The sequence below is a fragment of the Phocoena sinus genome, chromosome 10, assembly GCF_008692025.1.
Source record: "Phocoena sinus isolate mPhoSin1 chromosome 10, mPhoSin1.pri, whole genome shotgun sequence".
Taxonomy (NCBI): Eukaryota; Metazoa; Chordata; class Mammalia; order Artiodactyla; family Phocoenidae; genus Phocoena; species Phocoena sinus.
This window is the reverse complement of record NC_045772.1, coordinates 73,389,632-73,408,324: the sequence shown is the minus strand read 5'-3', so window position 1 is coordinate 73,408,324 and position 18,693 is coordinate 73,389,632. Positions and strand designations below refer to the sequence as shown.

The 18,693-nt window shown below is 34.0% G+C and overlaps 1 protein-coding gene across 1 annotated transcript in view; it reads left to right on the top strand.

The window, feature by feature from the left end:
* C10H12orf40 (chromosome 10 C12orf40 homolog) overlaps window positions 1-15,029 on the top strand; it is a 68,270-nt gene extending 53,241 nt beyond the window's left edge. Inside the window, 5 exon segments of the mRNA XM_032646288.1 lie at window positions 3,825-3,888; window positions 11,269-11,351; window positions 14,484-14,529; window positions 14,532-14,704; window positions 14,706-15,029. Of these exon segments, the coding sequence (XP_032502179.1) occupies window positions 3,825-3,888; window positions 11,269-11,351; window positions 14,484-14,529; window positions 14,532-14,704; window positions 14,706-14,939 (600 nt within the window). The 3' untranslated portion in view covers window positions 14,940-15,029.
* The last annotated feature ends 3,664 nt before the right edge of the window (window positions 15,030-18,693 follow it).

Here is an 18,693-nt window from a genome sequence, read left to right as displayed (position 1 = left end):
GCCCTGGGATAAATCCCACTTGATCATGGTGCATGATCCTTTTAATGTGTTGTTGTATTCTGTTTGCTAGTATTTTTTGAAGATTTTTGCGTCTATATTCACCAATGATATTGGTCTGTAATTTTCTTTTTTTGTAGCATCTTTCTCTGGTTTTGGTATCAGGGTGATGGTGGCCTCATAGAATGAGTTCGGGACTGTTCCTTCCTCTGCAATTTTTTGGAAGAGTTTGAGATGGATGTGTGTTAGCTCTTCTCTAAATGTTTGATAGAATTCACCTGTGAAGCCATCTACTCCTGGGCTTTGGTTTATTGGAAGATTTTTAATCACCATTTCAATTTCATTACTTGTGATTGGTCTGTTCATATTTTCTATTTCTTGGTTCAGTCTTGGAAGGTTATACCTTTCTAAGAATTTGTCCATTTCTTCCTGGTTGTCCATTTATTGGCATAGGGTTGCTTGTAGTAGTCTCTTAGGATGTTTTGTATTTCTGCAGTGTCTGTTCTAACTTCTCCTTTTTCATTTCTAATTTTATTGATTTGAGTCCTCTCCCCCTTTTCTTGATGAGTCTGGCTAATGGTTTATCAAATTTATCTTCTCAAAGAACCACATTTTAGTTTTATTGATCTTTGCTATTGTTTTGTTTCTATTTTATTTATTTCTGCTCTGATCTTTATGACTTCTTTCCTTCTGCTAACTTTGGGTTTTGATTGTTGTTCTTTCTCTAGTTCCTTTAGGTGTAAGGTTAGATTGTTTATTTGAGTTGTTTCTTGAGGTAGGCTTGTATAGCTATAAACTTCCCCTTAGAACTGCTTTTACTGCATCCCATGGGTTTTGGGTCGTTGTGTTTTCATTGTCATTTGTCTCTAGGTATTTTTTGATTTCTTCTTTGACTTCTTCAGTGATCTCTTGGTTATTTAGTAATGTGTTGTTTAGCCTCCATGTGTTTGTGGTTTTTATGGTTTTTTTCCCTGTAATTGATTTCTAATCTCATAGCATTGTGGTCAGAAAAGATACTTGATATGCTTTCAATTTTCTTAAATTACTGAGGCTTGATTTGTGACCCAAGATGTGATCTATCCTGGAGAATGTTCTGTGCACACTTGAGAAGAAAGTGTAATCTGCTGTTTGGGGATGGAATGTCCTAGAAATATCAATTAAATCCATCTGGTCTATTGTTCATGTAAAGCTTGTGTTTCCTTTTTAATTTTCTCTTTGGATGATCTGTCCATTGGTGTAAGTGTGGTGTTAAAGTCCCCCACTATTACTGTTACTGTCAATTTCATCTTTCATAGTTGTTAGCAGTTGCCTTATGTATTGAGGTGGTCCCATGATGGGTGCCTATATATTTATAATTGTTATATCTTCTTCTTGGATGGATCCCTTGATCTTTATGTAGTGACTTCCTTGTCTCTTGTAACATTCTTTAAAGTCTATTTTGTCTGATATGAGTATTGCTACTCCCGCTTTCTTTTGATTTCCATTTGCAGGGAATATCTTTTTCCATCCTCTCAGTTTCAGTCTGAATGTGTCCCTAGGTCTGAAGTGGGTCTCTTTTAGACAGCATATCTAAACCTCAAAAACCTGTTTTGAGGTTCTTGTATTTGTATCCATTCAGTGAGCCTGTGTTTTTTGGTTGGAGCATTTAATCCATTCACGTTTAAGGTAATTATCAATATGTATGTTCCTATGACCATTTTCTTAATTGTTTTGGGTTTCTTTTTGTAGGTCCTTTTCTTCTCTTGTGTTTTCCACTTAGAGAAGTTCCTTTAGCATTTGTTGTAGAGCTGGTTTGGTGTTGCTGAATTCTCTTAGCTTTTGCTTGTCTGTAAAGCTTTTGATTTCTCCATCGAATCTGAATGAGGTCCTTGCCGGTTAGAGTAATCTTGGTTGTAGGTTCTTTCCTTTCATCACTTTAAGTATATGATGCCACTCCCTTCTGGCTTGTAGAGTTTCTGCTGAGAAATCAGCTGTTAACCTTATGGGAGCTCCCTTGTATATTATTTGTCCTTTTTCCCTTGCTGCTTTCAGTACTTTTTCATTGTCTTTCATTTTTGCCAATTTCATTACTATGTGTCTTGGTGTGTTTCTCCTTGGGTTTTTCCTGTATGGGACTCTCTGCACTTCCTGGACTTGGCTGGCTATTTCCTTTCCCATGTTAGGGAAGTTTTTGACTATAATCTCTTCAAATATTTTCTCGGGTCCTTTCTCTCTCTCTTCTCCTTCTGGGACCCCTATAATGTGAATGTTGTTGAGTTTAATGTTGTCCCAGAGTTCTCTTAGGCTGTCTTCATTTCTTTTCATTCTTTTTTCTTTATTCTGTTCCTCAGCAGTGAATTCCACCATTCTATCTTCCAAGTCACTTATCCTTTCTTCTGCCTCAGTTATTCTGCTATTGATTCCTTCTAGTGTATTTTTCATTTCAGTTATTGTATTGTTCATCTCTGTTTGTTCTTTAATTCTTCTAGATCTTTGTTAAACATTTCTTGCATCTTCTCGATCTTTGCCTTCATTCTTTTTCCGAGCTCATGGATCATCTTCACTATCATTATTCTGAATTCTTTTTCTGTAAGGTTGCCTATCTCCACTTCATTTAGTTGTTTTTCTGGGGTTTTATCTTGTTCCTTCATCTGGTATATAGCCCTCTGCCTTTTCATCTTGTCTATCTTTCTGTGAATGTGGTTTTTGTTCCACAGGCTGCAGGATTGTAGTTCTTCTTGCTTCTGCTGTCTGCCCTCTGAACATACAATACTTTTTAAATGGTTGAATAACAGGGTTAGAGAAGAGGTTCTGCTCTATAAAGTTATTCAGGACCCCTGGCTGCTAGGGACTCTGCTGTCTTTTAACTGGTAGCTTTCCATGTTTGCACTGTATGTTGATATCAGAGGGAAAAGGAAGTGGAAGATAATGGAGAAAATTTTTATAGACCAAGACTGGTAGTGTTCTGCACCATATTTGCCATGATCAGAACTTAAATCACTTGTTCAAACCAACTGCAAGGGAGGCTAGGAAATGTAGTTTAGCTGTATGCCTAAGAGGAAGGGGAAACAGGTTTGACTGAGCAGCCAGACAGTTTCTCTTTTATACTACCTATGTATCTAAAAAACTGTATCCCATCAACAGAGAATATTTAGTTTCTATGAATCCATGGTACATTTTAAAACATAATTCATATATAATAATAAGCCATAAAGAAACTCTAAGATATTTATCTATGGAGAGATTCATAGCCACATTCTCTAGTAAAAAATCATTAAAGTAGTAATCACCAGCAACAACAAAGGTGTTTAACCTCCCTTACCTTCTTGGAAATTAAGAAACACTGTGGGTTTAACAATGAAAAAGAAAAAATCAAAAGAAAATGCAAATTACATAGAAATTGATGAAAATCAAAGCCAGTGGTGTGTTTATACAAAAAATTTTACCTCTAAGAGCTTTATTATTTAGAAAATCTGAAAGTAAATGAACTGATATCCAACTTAAGAAATTAGAAAGAGAATAACAGAATAGATCTTCAAATTGCTTTAATATCTTTGTCTTTTTTCAACTACATTTGCTAAGGTTACCTGAAGCCTTTCTTTTTTGTCAATAATTTATTTCTTGGTAAATGTCTATTCTGTTGCTTGCTGTTTCTAAAACAATTTATATTTTATTTCATTTATTGTTCATCACAGGCACATTTTCTTTGTGATTTTAAAATCATCTGAGTTGAATTAAAGTAATATGAAAGAAGAATGCTATAAGATGAGTTTGGTGTGGTTAAAAGGAACTATAGTAGTTATTATTTTATATTCTTTGGAGTTGTTAAAATTTTGTTTTTCTTCTAGATTCTGATGGAAGAAGGAGGAATGTGTTCTTTAAAAGGCGGGATAACATCTACTAAGAAAACCTGTCAGTATAACTATAAATGAATTTTATTCTTTAAAAAAACAACATTTTAACAGAAATTAGTTAAATTTTAAGGTTCTTTTAGAATTTTGCCAGCAAATATATTTTATAAGTATCTTAGAATATATTAATAGTGCAATTGGGTCTTTAAAATTAATTTTGTCTTCTATAAAATGTTATACATGATGAGGATATATATGTACAACTTACTGAATAATAAACAGATACCTTTGTACTTAGTTTGTATAGTAGTTTAAGAAATAATACATAATCAGTACTTTTGAATATTTTTTTCAATTGCATTTCCTATCTTGCCCCCTAGTGGTAACTCTTTCCTGAATTTGTTTTTTGTGATAGCACATATAGACTTTTCCAATTGCTTGCTTTTGAGCTTTCTGCAGCAAATTGAGGCAAACTCTATACATTTTTCTGAAACTTACTTTTTGTTCACCCAGTAATATGTTTTGAGGTTCAATCACCCTGACACTTGTGACTCTAATACAGTTCATCATTTGTTTTCTCCTATATAGCCTTCTATTGTGTGAATGTAGCACAATCTATGTATGCATCTTCTGACAAAGATTATTTGAGTTGTTTTTAATATTTTGCTATGATAAACAATGCTACTTTGACAAATTTTGACATTTCTCCTGGCACACATGTATAAATGTTTCTTCTAGGATATAATTCTAGAAGTAGAATTGGCTAGTTCATATGATATGCACTCTTCTAGGTAATGCAAAATTGTTTTCCAAAGTAGATGTGCCTGTTTAAACTCTTGGTTTAAACACTAGCAATAGGTAAAGAATCTTAGCTGTTACTTATTCTCACTAACACTGGATCAGCTTTTTATCATTGTTGGCAATGTGATATCTCACTGCAATTTCAATTTTTATTTCCCATTGTTGATTAGGCTCATTGGCCACCCCTATTTCATCTGTGAAATGTCTTTCATGTCTATTGTCCATGTTTCTTTTAGGAAGTTTGGCTTTCTTTATGGGATGTGTCTTTTGTATATCTATGTCCTTTATACCTTTTATATATCCTAGATTCAGATTGCTTGTAGACCCCTGTGTAGCAGATATTTCATATTTGAGTAGCAGATATTTCATATTTGAGTGGTCTTTTTATTCTATATTGTCTTTTTGTTGACAACACTTTCTGGCAACTTTTTAGATATTTTGCGGTTGAATGATTCTTCAGCATATCTAGTCTGTTGGGATACCTAGAAATCTTTATGGACTTTTTCCTTTTTTACTTAATTTAATTTTTTTAATATGTAAAACATTAATTTGGTTTCTATCCCTCTCCTGTCTGCCCTATTTCCTTCTGCCTCATATGAGTAGCTATTTTTTGTTGGCTTACTGTTTATTATTCCAGTGGACTTTTTTCTAAATAAAGCCTGATGTGTATAAATGCACATATATGTGTGTCTTAGTTCCCTGTTCTTTGCATTCTAAATAGGATATTTTATTTAATACAATATATTTTATAGATGAATTAAATGGATTTATTTAATAAATTTTCTGTAGATTTCCTCGTAGTAGTACTGGACATTTATTCATCCTTTATTTATGCCCATTTAGTAATCCATTATGTGGATGATCTATAGTTTACTTAGTCAGTGCCCTGTTGGTGGATATTTAGGTTGTTTCAAGTATCTTTCTTACAATGTGCAGTGAACAACTTTGAGCACATATTTCTTAATTGTGGAGGTACATTTTCAGGGTAATTTCTAGAAGTGGGATTGCTGAATCAAAGAGGAGATACACTGTGGGGTGTTTTTTTGATAGTTATTGCCAAAATTTGATTTTGATAGAAATTTCCAAATTCCCCATTGCATCATTTTGTAATCCTACCAGAAATGTGCTTTGATTCCACAGCCTCACCAACAGGGATTGTGGTCAAACTTAGGAATTTTTGTGAATCTTATAAAGATATATAGATAGAAGTTTCAGTTTGCACTTCTTTTTATATGAGTGCAGTCGAGCATCGTTTAAAAAACGTGTAATGGCTATCTGTGATTTTTTTTCTGTGAACTCTCCATTCATGTCCTTAGGCCCATTGAGGTTTTACATCTTTTCTTGATATTTAAGAGCTCTTTATATATTAATATTAAAGAGGTTTAGGTCTTTGTAATGCGTCACAAATATTTTCTGCTGAGTTTATTAATTTTTGATTTGTTTTATCTGTTTTTACTTTGTTTATGGTGTCTGCTTGCTTTGCAAAAGGCTTAACATTTTTTATGTAGCTAATATTATCAATCTTTTCTTTTATACCTTTGGATTTAATTAGGAAGACTGTTTACACTCCCTGGTTGCAAATGAATTCACTTATATTTTCTTCTAGTATTAGTATGATTTTATATTTTTGCACTTAGAGTTTATCCTGTTTTAGAAGTTTATCCTGATTCAAGTTTTAAAAATGCATCTTTTCCCTAGGTATTTGTATACTATCTTTTTATGTATCAACTTTCCATATATACTTCAATCTGTTCTGGGGCTTTCTTTACCATTCCATTGATCTTTCCTAATCTTCATGTGCTAATATCACATTATTTTTATTATGATTACTTTATACTATGTTAATTTCTAAGAGTTACACCTCCCTTTGCACTTTTTAAAGAATTTTTCTGGCTATTTTTGATTAATTTTACATGTAAACTTAAAATCAACTTGTGTAACTTCAAGGAAATGTTTCTTTTGGTGGGGGGGCGCACACTGCTTGGTATGTGGGATCTTAGTTCCCTGACCAGGGATCAAACCTGTGCCCCCTACAGTGGAAACACAGAGTCTTAAACCACTGGACCACTGGGGAAGTCCCGCCAAGGAAATGTTTCAATTTTTATTGGGAAAGTACTAAATGTATACATTAATTAAGTGTGAATTGTCATCCTAATGATGTTGAGTAGCCCTATATAAGAATAAGGATGCCTTTTAATTAATTCAGTCTAATTTTATATCTTTAATAGTTGTTTTAAAAATGCCTTTATGCACTTGAACGTTTTCCTCAAGCAGATTCTGCATGTCCTTTATTAGATTTAGCTGTAGGTACTTTTCATTGTTTTTGTTACTACTTTAGTGTGAATGTACACCCCCATGTTTTACATAAGTAAGAGTCTGGATTTTGGACTTAGGCACGTGTGTGTTGACTGTTTTATTGAGAGTTTTTTTAGAGGTGATTTTGAGGCTATCAGTAATTTGGGGAAGAGTGATTATTGGCATCTGTAGAAATGATTATTATCTTTCCCTCATATATCTTTTTTTGTACCCCAAAACACACAAAATTCACCCTTCCAACAATTTCAAAGTGTACAGTATACCTCTCCTTCCCCCCAGCCTCTGACAACCACTATTCTGTTTCTATGAGTTTGAATATAAGTATAATCATACAATATACAAATATTATATGTAATCATACAATATTTATCTTTTTGTGACATTTCACTTAGCATAATGTCTTCAAGGTTCATCCATGTTGTAGCATACAACAGGATTTCCTTCTTTTATAATGCTGAATAATATTCCATAGTATGTGTAAACCACATTTTCTGTATCCATTCTTTTGTCAATAGACATTTAGGTTGCTTCCACCTCTTGGCTATTATAATTCTACAATGAACATGGGTGTGCAAATATCTCTTCAAGATTCTGTTTTCAATTCTTTTGGATATATCCCTAGAAATGGGATTACTGGATCATATGGAAGTTCTGTTTTTAAATTTTAGAAGAACAATTCATACTGTTTTCCATATCAGCTACACCATTCTACATTCCCACGAATAGTGTACCAGGGTTCCAACTCCTCCAAATCAGTGCCAACACATTATTTTCTGTTTTTTTTTCTCAATAAGTAACCATCTTAATGGGTGTGAGGTGATATCTCACTGTGGTGTAGATCTTTTAAAGTGCTGAATTTTGCTAATGGATTTTGTGATATGGACCATTCTAGCATTCCTAAAATAAATCCCACCAAATCATGATGAATTATGATTAAGTTTGCTATTCTATTTAATTTTTAAATTTTTTTCTTTAAGTTTAAAAGTTTTAATATTTATATACAATTTTTGCATTGATCCTATAAGTGAGATTGGCCTATGTATAATATGTATGTGTGTGTGTATGTGCATGTGTAATCTTTCTAAGATTTTGGAATTAGTGTTATGTCAGATTGACAAAAATTTTTTTTTAAATTGAGGCTATTTGAAAGCTTTCTTGAAATTTGAATCACTTGCCTCTTCAATGCAGTCCCACTGTTTTATTGCAGATCCTCATCACTTCATAACTTGATTATTGAGTTAATCTCCTAACAATCTGCTTTCATATAGTTTAACCCTTCTTTAAATAATCCCCAATTAGATGCCTTGGTAGGCAGTCTAAAATTAATTTTGTATTAAAGTGCACCTCTATACTTTCTTTTCCCCCATCCCATATGCTATTTTTCATCTTGTCTTTTGGAAATTGTTTATTCATCTTCCAAAGCCCATTCTTTTTTTTTTTTTTTTTTTTAACATCTTTATTGGGTATAATTGCTTTACAATGGTGTGTTAGTTTCTGCTTTATAACAAAGTGAATCAGCTATACATATACATATGTTCCACATATGTCTTCCCTCTTGCGTCTCCCTCCCTCCCACTCTCCCCATCCCACCCTTCCAGGCTGTCACAAAGCACCGAGCTAATATCCCTGTGCCTTGCGGCTGCTTCCCCCCAGCTATCTACCTTACTACGTTTGTTAGTGTGTATATGTCCATGACTCTCTCTTGCCCTGTCAAAACTCACCCCTCCCGCTCCCCAGTACCCTCAAGTCCGTTCTCCAGTAGGTCTGCGTCTTTATTCCGATCTTACCCCTAGGTTCTTCATGTCATTTTTTCCCTTAAATTCCATATATATGTGTTACCATACGGTATTTGTCTTTTTCTTTCTGACTTACTTCACTCTGTATGACAGACTCTAGGTCTATCCATCTCATTACAAATAGCTCAATTTCATTTCTTTTTAAGGCTGAGTAATATTCCATTGTGTATATGTGCCACATCTTCTTATCCATTCATCCGATGATGGGCGCTTAGGTTGTTTCCATGTCCTGGCTATTGTAAATAGAGCTGCAATGAACATTTTGGTACATGATCTCTTTTGAATTTTGGTTTTCTCAGGGTATATGCCAAGTAGTGGGATTGCTGGGTCATATGGTAATTCTATTTGTAGTTTTTAAGGGAACCTCCATACTGTTCTCCACAGTGGCTGAACCAATTCACATTCCCACCAGCAGTGCAAGAGTGTCCCCTTTTCTCCACACCCTCTCCAGCATTTATTGTTTCTAGATGTTTTTGATGATGGCCATTCTGACTGGTGTGAGATGATATCTCATTGTAGTTTTGATTTGCATTTCTCTAATGATTAATGATGTTGAGCATTCTTTCATGTGTTTGTTGGCATTCTGTATATCTTCTTTGGAGAAATGTCTATTTAGGTCTTCTGCCCATTTTTGGATGGGGTTGTTTGTTTTTTTGTTATTGAGCTGCATGAGCTGCTTGTAAATTTTGGAGATTAATCCTTTGTCAGTTGCTTCATTTGCAAATGTTTTCTCCCATTCTGAGGGTTGTCTTTTGGTCTTGTTATGGTTTCCTTTGCTGTGCAAAAGCTTTGAAGTTTCATTAGGTCCCATTTGTTTATTTTTGTTTTTATTTCCATTACTCTAGGAGGTGGGTCAGAAAGGATCTTGCTGTGATTTATGTCATAGAGTGTTCTTCCTATGTTTTCTTCTAAGAGTTTGATAGTTTCTGGCCTTACATTTAGGTCTTTAATCCATTTTGAGCTTATTTTTGTGTACGGTGTTAGGGAGTGATCTAATCTCATACTTTTACATGTACCTGTCCAGTTTTCCCAGCACCATTTATTGAAGAGGCTGTCCTTTCTCCACTGTACATTCCTGCCTCCTTTATCAAAGATAAGGTGTCCATATGTGCGTGGGTTTATCTCTGCAAAGCCCATTCTTTATCTTGTACTTTCTCTATTACTCTTCACTAAACCTTTTTTCCCTAGAGCTCATCACACTTAGGTCTCTACCACTTTTGTACCTTCTATGACTTCTATTGTTGGGTCTAATTTTGTGACTATTTAAAAAAAAATAAATGTATGTCTTTTTCTCCATCTCAAGAGTCTGAACACTTTGAGCATTATGGCCACATATTCCTAAAAACTACTAAATGACTTACTTAAGGTAATTACTCAATAAGTGTATAATTTACATTTTAATCTACATATCCTTTCTTACACTGTTAGAGGTAAGACATTCATTTAATGGACATTTGTCTTCTCTACTAATAACTATGGGTTTACTATACTTATGAACTGAATGAACCTTGTTGTGGGGGAATGCCCTTAGATCATTGTTGTTGTTAGTAAAATCCTACTTTTCTTTTCTCTGCTTTCCACTGTTGAGGAGAACCTGCTTTGGGAGGGTATAAATTCCTTCTAGTATGATGAACTAAGGGTAACTGAATTTACCTAAATTCTCTCTACCTCTCAGCTGACTGATGGTTAGATTCTGTTACAGAAGGTATCAGATCTGATCTGGGTATGAATAGTAGTCATGGTCTGTTGTGTATGGGAGGACATGTGATTTAACATGTGTTGCACCACATTCCATTACCTTTTTCTTTTTGGATAGCAAATTCATTTTCACAAACAAGAAGAAGAATGGTTGAAGCTACTGTTGATCTATAGTATTTATGTATGCTAGGGAGTCATGACCTACTTTTCAAGCCCATTTTTAAACTTTACTTGTAATCATAAGAGAACACATTAGACAGATAATGAAAGAATAACATACTGGATGCTTTGAGTTTTTTACATACAGCTTTTGAAAAAATAAATTTAACAGTGTCACAGTCACCATCAAATTTCAATAGATTATATATCTTTTTATATTATTTTGAATTCATAAATGGCTTTAAAATTCTATAGTTATGAAATCATATTAAAGGTTAAATACAGTTTTGATTGTGTGATAAAACTTCATTTACTCAATTAGCAAATATCTGGTACCTTAACTTGGCTTATTTCTCCTTCCTACAGATTGACACTTTAAATTATTTGCTCATAAAAAATGGTTCATTGTATTGGAAAAAATCAATTCAATTTCCTCTGTTCTTCTTTCTTCCCTTACTTTAGGTACCCTCATTTTACTTGTAGATACACATCTTTTACATGTAGAATAAATCCATAATACCCTGTCAAAAATGCAACCTGCCACATATCCAAAATTTTAACTTTTAAAATGCTCTATAGTATGTTAGCTAAACTTATTTACCAGCAGCTATCTTCTGCCTATGTACATATTAATAGGTACCATTCTTCACAAATTAAATTTTTATTTTCAGATCTTGATTCTTCACGGAGTAGTCAGTCTACCAGTTGCTCCCCAAGGCCAGCAGATAGTTGTTTCAGTTCTAGTTCAGAGATGGTAAGTTATGCTCTTTTTTTTTTTTGCTTGTTAATATATGCTATACTAATTTAGAGTGATTTGTATTTCTCATCATTTACTTTTTCATTCTAAAAAAACAGTTGAGATAATAGTGAAAATAAATGTAAACAAAAATGAAAATATTAAAAATGTAAGAAGAATGTAAATTAAAATGTAATTGAGCATCATTCATTCATGCTTATGAGATGATGAATGTGTTCATTGTTATTTACAAAACCCACTCTTACTGAGATGTATGTGTGTGTATATGGTAAATGCATTCTTCTTTTAAAAGGGTTTTTAAAAGAACCCATTCACAATAATTGAAAACGTAAAACAACCAATAATACACACAAAAAGAAAGTCTCAAGACTTATGTGAAGAAAACTATAAAATACTATAATCTGAATAATTGGAGCGACATGTTTAATGCTGAGTGGGAACTGTAATCTGAATAATTGGAATGGCATTATATTCTGAGTGAGTTTTTCACAAATCACATGTTTAAATGGAATTCTCCATTAATTCTTCCATCTTCGTTTCACCTACCTTTTGTCTCTAGCTTGCTGTCCAAACTGCTCTTGCTGAGGGAGGACACCAATGACCTCTAACGATGCCAAATTCATTGGACAATTTTCAGTTATTTTATAAGAATTTCTAACAATATTAATAGAAATTATTATTTTCTTTTCTTGAAACATTTTTTTCTCTTTGCTTTTGTGATACACACTATCTTAGTTCCCTGCATACCTCTCTGAATGCTACTTTATGCCTTTGCCCACTTCTCTTCCACCTTTCCCTGTATATAAATGTTGTAATGTTTAGGGTTTGCTTCAGGAGCCTATTCTTCTCTTAACCTACACTCCAAACTCTAGATGATGTTACATACTCCACTGATTTTTTATACTATTACCTGGTTGATGACAATTCTCAACTTTATGACTTTAGCTTAGATCCTTAATTAGGTGTCCAATTTCTTATTGGATATCTTCTTGGATATTTCACAAAAAACTGAACACTTCTGATCTCCCCATATCAGTTTTTCTGATAGTTCCCATATTAGTGGATCCCTTTTCTATCCACTCAGTTGTTCATGCCAGAAACTTTAGTTTGGCATTTCTTTCTATCTCATCTGCCTTCCTTAACCACATTCATTTCATCACTTGATCCAATCAATTCTACCTCCAAAATAAATTGCATATTTATCTACTTCTCACCTAGGGTACTAATCCCTAATCTAAGGTACCATCATCTTGTTCTTGAACTGTTATGGTTGTTGCCCAAGAGATCTCTCTACTTCCACTCTTGCCCCACTTTTCCTCTAGTTAACAGTCATCATGGTCTTTTGAAAACTTAAACTGAATGATGTTACTTCTGTGTTTATTCAATGGATTCCTGTTTTACTTTAGAATCTAAACTGCTTTCATTAGTGACAGGCCATGTGTGATCTAGCCCCTGGCTACATCTCCAACTTCTAGTATTCCTCTCTCACCACACTTTACGCATACTGACATTCCACTTCCTTAGCTTATTAAGTCACTTTTCTGCTTCAGCACATTTATATATTCTGTTTCTTACATTACTGTTATTCATCCTTTAGGTCGCAGCTTAAATACGTCACTTCTTTTGAAAGCCCCTCCTTGGCTTTTCAATCTAAATTAGGCTCCTTAGTTATGCTCTTGAAGTGCTTCATGCTTGCTCTTCATAATGTTTTTTCAATTTGTAATTACATATACTTGTGTGTAATTATTTGATTAACGTCATTTCCACACATAAGAGTGTGTGCTGTAGAGAGCAGCAAATATGTCTGCTTCACTCACATTGCAGGTGCTGAGTATTTATTTCTTGAATAAATAAATGTACTGATCCTATTTTCTCTAATTTATGCCCAGCCAGTTTTAATGCTGTTTCTTGGGCTTACTTTTCCTATTTTAGTGCCAATCAGCTGAGGTCTATATCTCATTTTAGGTTTTTTTATGTTAACTTTGCTTTTTATTTTTAGCTAGAATAATCAATACTTTTATATAAGATTTTTATTAAAACAGTATTTTGGTTAGTTCAGTAATTAAAAGATAAACTTTTCTTGAAGTTGAAAAATTCAAGCTACTAAATTGAAATCTAGACCTATTAAAAGTTCTTAAAATTTGATTTTTTTATATAACAGTTTTGATATTTATTGCTGTTTAACCTTTCTTTTGTCTATTTGATTTCCTGTTAGCTGATACCATTCTTTTTTTTTTTTTTTTGCGGTACGTGGGCCTCTCACTGCTGTGGCCTCTCCCGTTGCGGAGCACAGGCTCCGGATGCGCAGGCTCAGTGGCCACGGCTCACGGGCCCAGCCGCTCCGCGGCATGTGGGGGTCTTCCCGGACCGGGGCACGAACCCGTGTCCCCTGCATCGGCAGGCGGACTCTCAACCACTGCGCCACCAGGGGAGCCCGCTGATACCATTCTTAATGAGTCTTTTTTGAGACTGAGCTTGTGAAAGATACAATATAGATATTTTTTGACTTAATGACTCAATGAGTGAATATTAAAACAAATTGTATGTGTTAGCTTTTTCTTTCAAAGTTATACTTCTACTTCACTCTTCTTAAGTAGTTAAAGAGTATATGTTGTATTTCATTTCCTCTCTGTGAAAAGGTAGTAGGGTGATGTCACCTATGAGTATGAAGACTAATAATGGACAAAAATTTTCTCTTTTTTGTGCTTTTGCATCTTTAATATAAGGATTATTATTGTTTCATGCTATTTTAAAATCCATAACCTTGATTAAAAAAAAATTCTAAATCTAGGTTGATTTGCCACCTGCCAAAGTCTCTTCTTTTTTTGAAATTTTCTATAATGTGAATTTTAAGAATGTTTACTTTTGGGCTTCCCTGGTGGCGCAGTGGCCGATACAGGGGACACAGGTTTGTGCCCCGGTCCGGGAAGATCCCACATGCCACCGAGCGGCTGGGCCCGTGAGCCATGGCCGCTGAGCCTGTGCATCCGGAGCCTGTGCTCCGCAATGGGAGAGGCCACAACAGTGAGAGGCCCGCGTACCGAAAAAAAAAAGAATGTCTACTTTGAATTGATTGATTTTTTTTTAATTTCAGCATCATTAAGAGCAAAATTACTAAATTTCTTTTAGCCATCTGAAGATGAAGATCAAATTGAAGGTTCAAATAGGAGATCCATCAAACCAAAGAAACAACTAATAATTTTTATTTAGAAAGCATGGAGAAACTTCCATGTGATAGGATTATTAAAAACAATGCCAAATTTCATAAACAAAATGAGGATTTTAACCAGTTCTCAATGAATAGTAATATAGATCAGTTTCCACAGTCTCAGTGTAATTCAGCACATATATTTCCAAAAAGTAACCAATAATAACTGCATTCTACAGGTTGCAAGGTGTGATGCATGGATACAAACGGAGAGTGAACCTGTAATTGAAGAAAAATTAGATGCTGCCATACAATGTGATATAATTTCAAAATGTAAATGTAGAAAAGATGTGTCTTCTTTTTGTAACGTTGAAAGGTGCAATGAAAATATTAAGGCAGATACCACTGGAGGGCAGGAAATCCTTAAAAACAACTAATATTCTAAAACCTCAGCCTGAGATTTTGCATTTGGTTTAACGTTTAGAGTTTTATTAACATAATAAAGAATGAGAATATTTTTGTAGCTAAGCAACTAGGTGGAAGTATTCCCATAGGTATTTTTAATAGCTTTAGTATGTCAAAGTTTTTTAGAAAATAATATATATGTAAATTTACTATCTTTCTTATGGTAATTATTAATTACATTATGATATGCTGTTGTTTATGGATTAAAAATATGTTTAATTACTTCTTTGTTGCATTTATGTTAAAATTTAGTGCTGTTGCATCTTTTGGCAAAAATGTTCTCTCCCAAGAGCTTAAGACAGAAAATAATACTAAATAATGCTAAATATGTTTTATAACTTAATTATAAGAATTTTCTTAGCTACTTCTCTTAACTACTATACCATCATTAAAAATTCTGGCATTAATTTTTAGATAAAGTATTTTTTTCTAATTTGGAGAACATTTTTTGTTTTTGCTTATATTAATTCAGAGGAATGGTTTTTCTCTTCAAGATTAAAAAAATGTTTTAATGCTTTTGTAAAAGAATTGATCAACATTGGAAAATAATTTATGTTTACTAATTTTAATATTACATAAGATTTTCATAAATAATGCATCAGAATTTCTCATTTGTAAAATATGGGCTTTGTTTCCAACATAACAATTATTGTTTTGGGTCAAGATTTTAAATGTTCACACTAGTCATTTTAGAAAATGGACATTTGTATGGGTATATTACAAAGTGACCAGCAGGGGGCATTCTGATATCTAACTGTAACAAAAATAAAATTGTTAGGACTTTCTGTTAAAGGATGATTAGATGCTGCATTTTTACATGTACACATATCACTCAATAGTTTGTTTTACAGAGGTGATCTGAAACATAACAATTTAGAAACACTAATAGCTAATATTTAAACAGTAGCAATCTTTAGGTTTTTAGCTAGTTTTAGGAAGCTCTCTTTGCTGCCTCAGAGAGAGCACAATGAACTCTAAAATAATTTTCTTAAAGTAGGGTAATAATCTCATGAAAGGGTAATATAATTATCTGATGTACACTGGTAGTTTTTCAAAAGGCCAGATTTTCATCCTGGTATTCAATAAAAAGTATTTCATAGTGGATTGATTATCCTGAGCATTGTTTTGTAAAATATGACATATTGTAGTAATGAAGACCTATATATGGAAAAGAAGACGATACTGGTGATACTAGAATAAGATTGAGCTTTGAATCTTGGGTTGTTTCAAATATCATGTAAACTGATTTTTTCCCCAAATACAAATCAAAGTCTAGCAGCTATTAAAAGCACATTCATTACAAAAGTTCACACCTAGTTACATTTTTATCAATATCATAATGTGGCAGTTAAGATTAGTAAGGTAAGGAAAAATATAGGGGCTATTTAGTGTAATGACTGCACACAATGATAGCAGGGTAAGGTTCAGTGTAGTAAAGAATTTAAATGTGCCCCAAAAGAGATCTGGTTTTTTACCCTTGGCTTTTGTGAGGTAATCTCTAAGCTCTTGGAGTGTCATGGCTGATAGAAGTGTCTTTGTTTGCCTTGGGACCTTGGGCCAAGCCAGATAGTTAACAGTGTGATTTAGGATGGGACTCTGAGTCAAGCAATATCAGCTCAACTTCCTAAGGGGCTAGAAACTGAAATCAGCCATATGGGCTGTCAGTCATGCCACTGTGATAGAGCCAGAGTAAAGGCTCTGGACACCAAGGCTCAGGTGAGCTTCCCTGGTTGGCAGTACTGTGTGTTGTCACACATTGACACCAGGAAAATAACACTGTCCGTTACTTGTAGAAGACTGGAAGCTTTGTATTACTTTCTTAGACTCTGTACTAAGTGCCTCTTACCTGGGCTGATTTTAATGTCTCCTTTCCTTGTATTAAACTGTAACTGTGAATATAACAGCTTTCAGTGAGTTCTGAGTCCTTCCAACAAATTATCAAATCTGAAGGTGCTCTTGGAACCCCTGAATTTTTATGGACTGTTCCCTAACATTGTAGTTGCTAACTCTTTAGGGAAATAAATATATCTGGATAGGAAAGTGAGTACAGATTTACAAAATAAAGAGGACATATATAACAGAATAGATTATAACATACTTCTCAAAATACTAGTTTAGAGTTTCTCTTGGTGAAACAATTTAATGAAAAAAATTAACTGAGGTAAACATAGCCTTCTTCCATATTTGCAATTTAAGGTTTATAGAACAAAGCCCTAGCTAAGTTTTATCCAAATGAAACAAAATGGAAAACTTAATGATTCTGCACACATTTGTAATATAAACTGTCAATCACAGTGACTTCAAATAAAGTACTGTACATCCAATAATGGCTATTGTATATAATATCGATCTGGAGTTTGTGTTTAACAGTTTGTGAAAAGTTGCCACCTGAAATAATATGAAGCTATATTTAGGGGTAGTCTCATGTAATTTACTTTTACAGCACATCGTAATTGTAAGTTATTGTGTAATTTCTTGTTTCATATTTATTTTCCCCATGACACCATATATGGCAGTATGGCAAATGTCAGTACTCTGTTCACATTACCTTGGCACTTTCCAGTTCAATACATGCCAACCTGATTTCCAACTGCCAGCACATTTGACTCATTCCCTGAGGGGTTTCTCCTTGCTGCAGATACCTGTTTGGCCTATGTGCAGGCAGGAAGGTAGTACCAGGGTATTAATACTGTCTGAAAGCGGTCTTTTTAGAGCAATGACTGATGGTAGATGGTGAATAAACACCCCAGTTCCCTTGCCTCTTGAGCAGGATAATGTCCTCAGAAGTGTGTTCTACACCACTGCTTAAAGTGTGATCCACTGACTTGTAACATCAACATCACCATTGCTTGAGAGTTGGTTAGAAATGCAAATTCTTAGAATCCACTCCAAAATTACTGTATCAAAATCTCTTGGAGTGGAGCCAAAGAATCTGTGCTTAAATAGGTGATGCTTATACATTCTAAAGTTGGAGAAACACTGTTCTTCCAGAGTTCCTCAGAAGTATTATGCTTCAGTTGCTTTCAATGGTAACTTGCTTGATAGTAAGCCCTTTGTTAGCTTCCTTCTTTTCCTATCTCACTTCTTCAATTCCATACCAGTGTTTCTTGAGATCACACCCCAAACATACTACATGCACTTAAATTCTTGGCTTATGATTTGCTTCTGAGGTAATCCATACTGACAAGTTAGGGACCATGACAAATAGCTGAATGAATTGTCTTTATTGGTGTCACTCAAATGTTAACATAAATAATTTTCTGGTTTTACAATTCTCTTGTACCAGTTTTCTATTTCTGCCACCTGCTGAAAACTCAGTAAATGGGACTAGAAGCATATAGATACAAGTGAAGAGAGAATTAGTGAAATGAAATATTCATCATAATAAATTATCCAGATGCAGGAGAGAAAAAGAAATAGAAAATATGAAAGAGAGTGAATTAAACAGTGGCAAGGATATAATGAGAAACTCCAACATATGTTTAATTGAAGTATCAATAGCACAGGAGAGAAATAGGATTTTGAAGAGATAATGGCTGAGAATTTTCCAGAATTCATCAGTCATATTAATCCACAATTCAAGGAGGCCAACAGATTCCAAGTAGTATAAATAATGTGACATCCATGTCTAAACCCAGCATAGTGAAATGGCAAACCTCAAAGACAAGGTGTTGAAAGGAACTGGAGAGAAAATGACCTTCCTAGAAGGACAACAACACTGTTAGG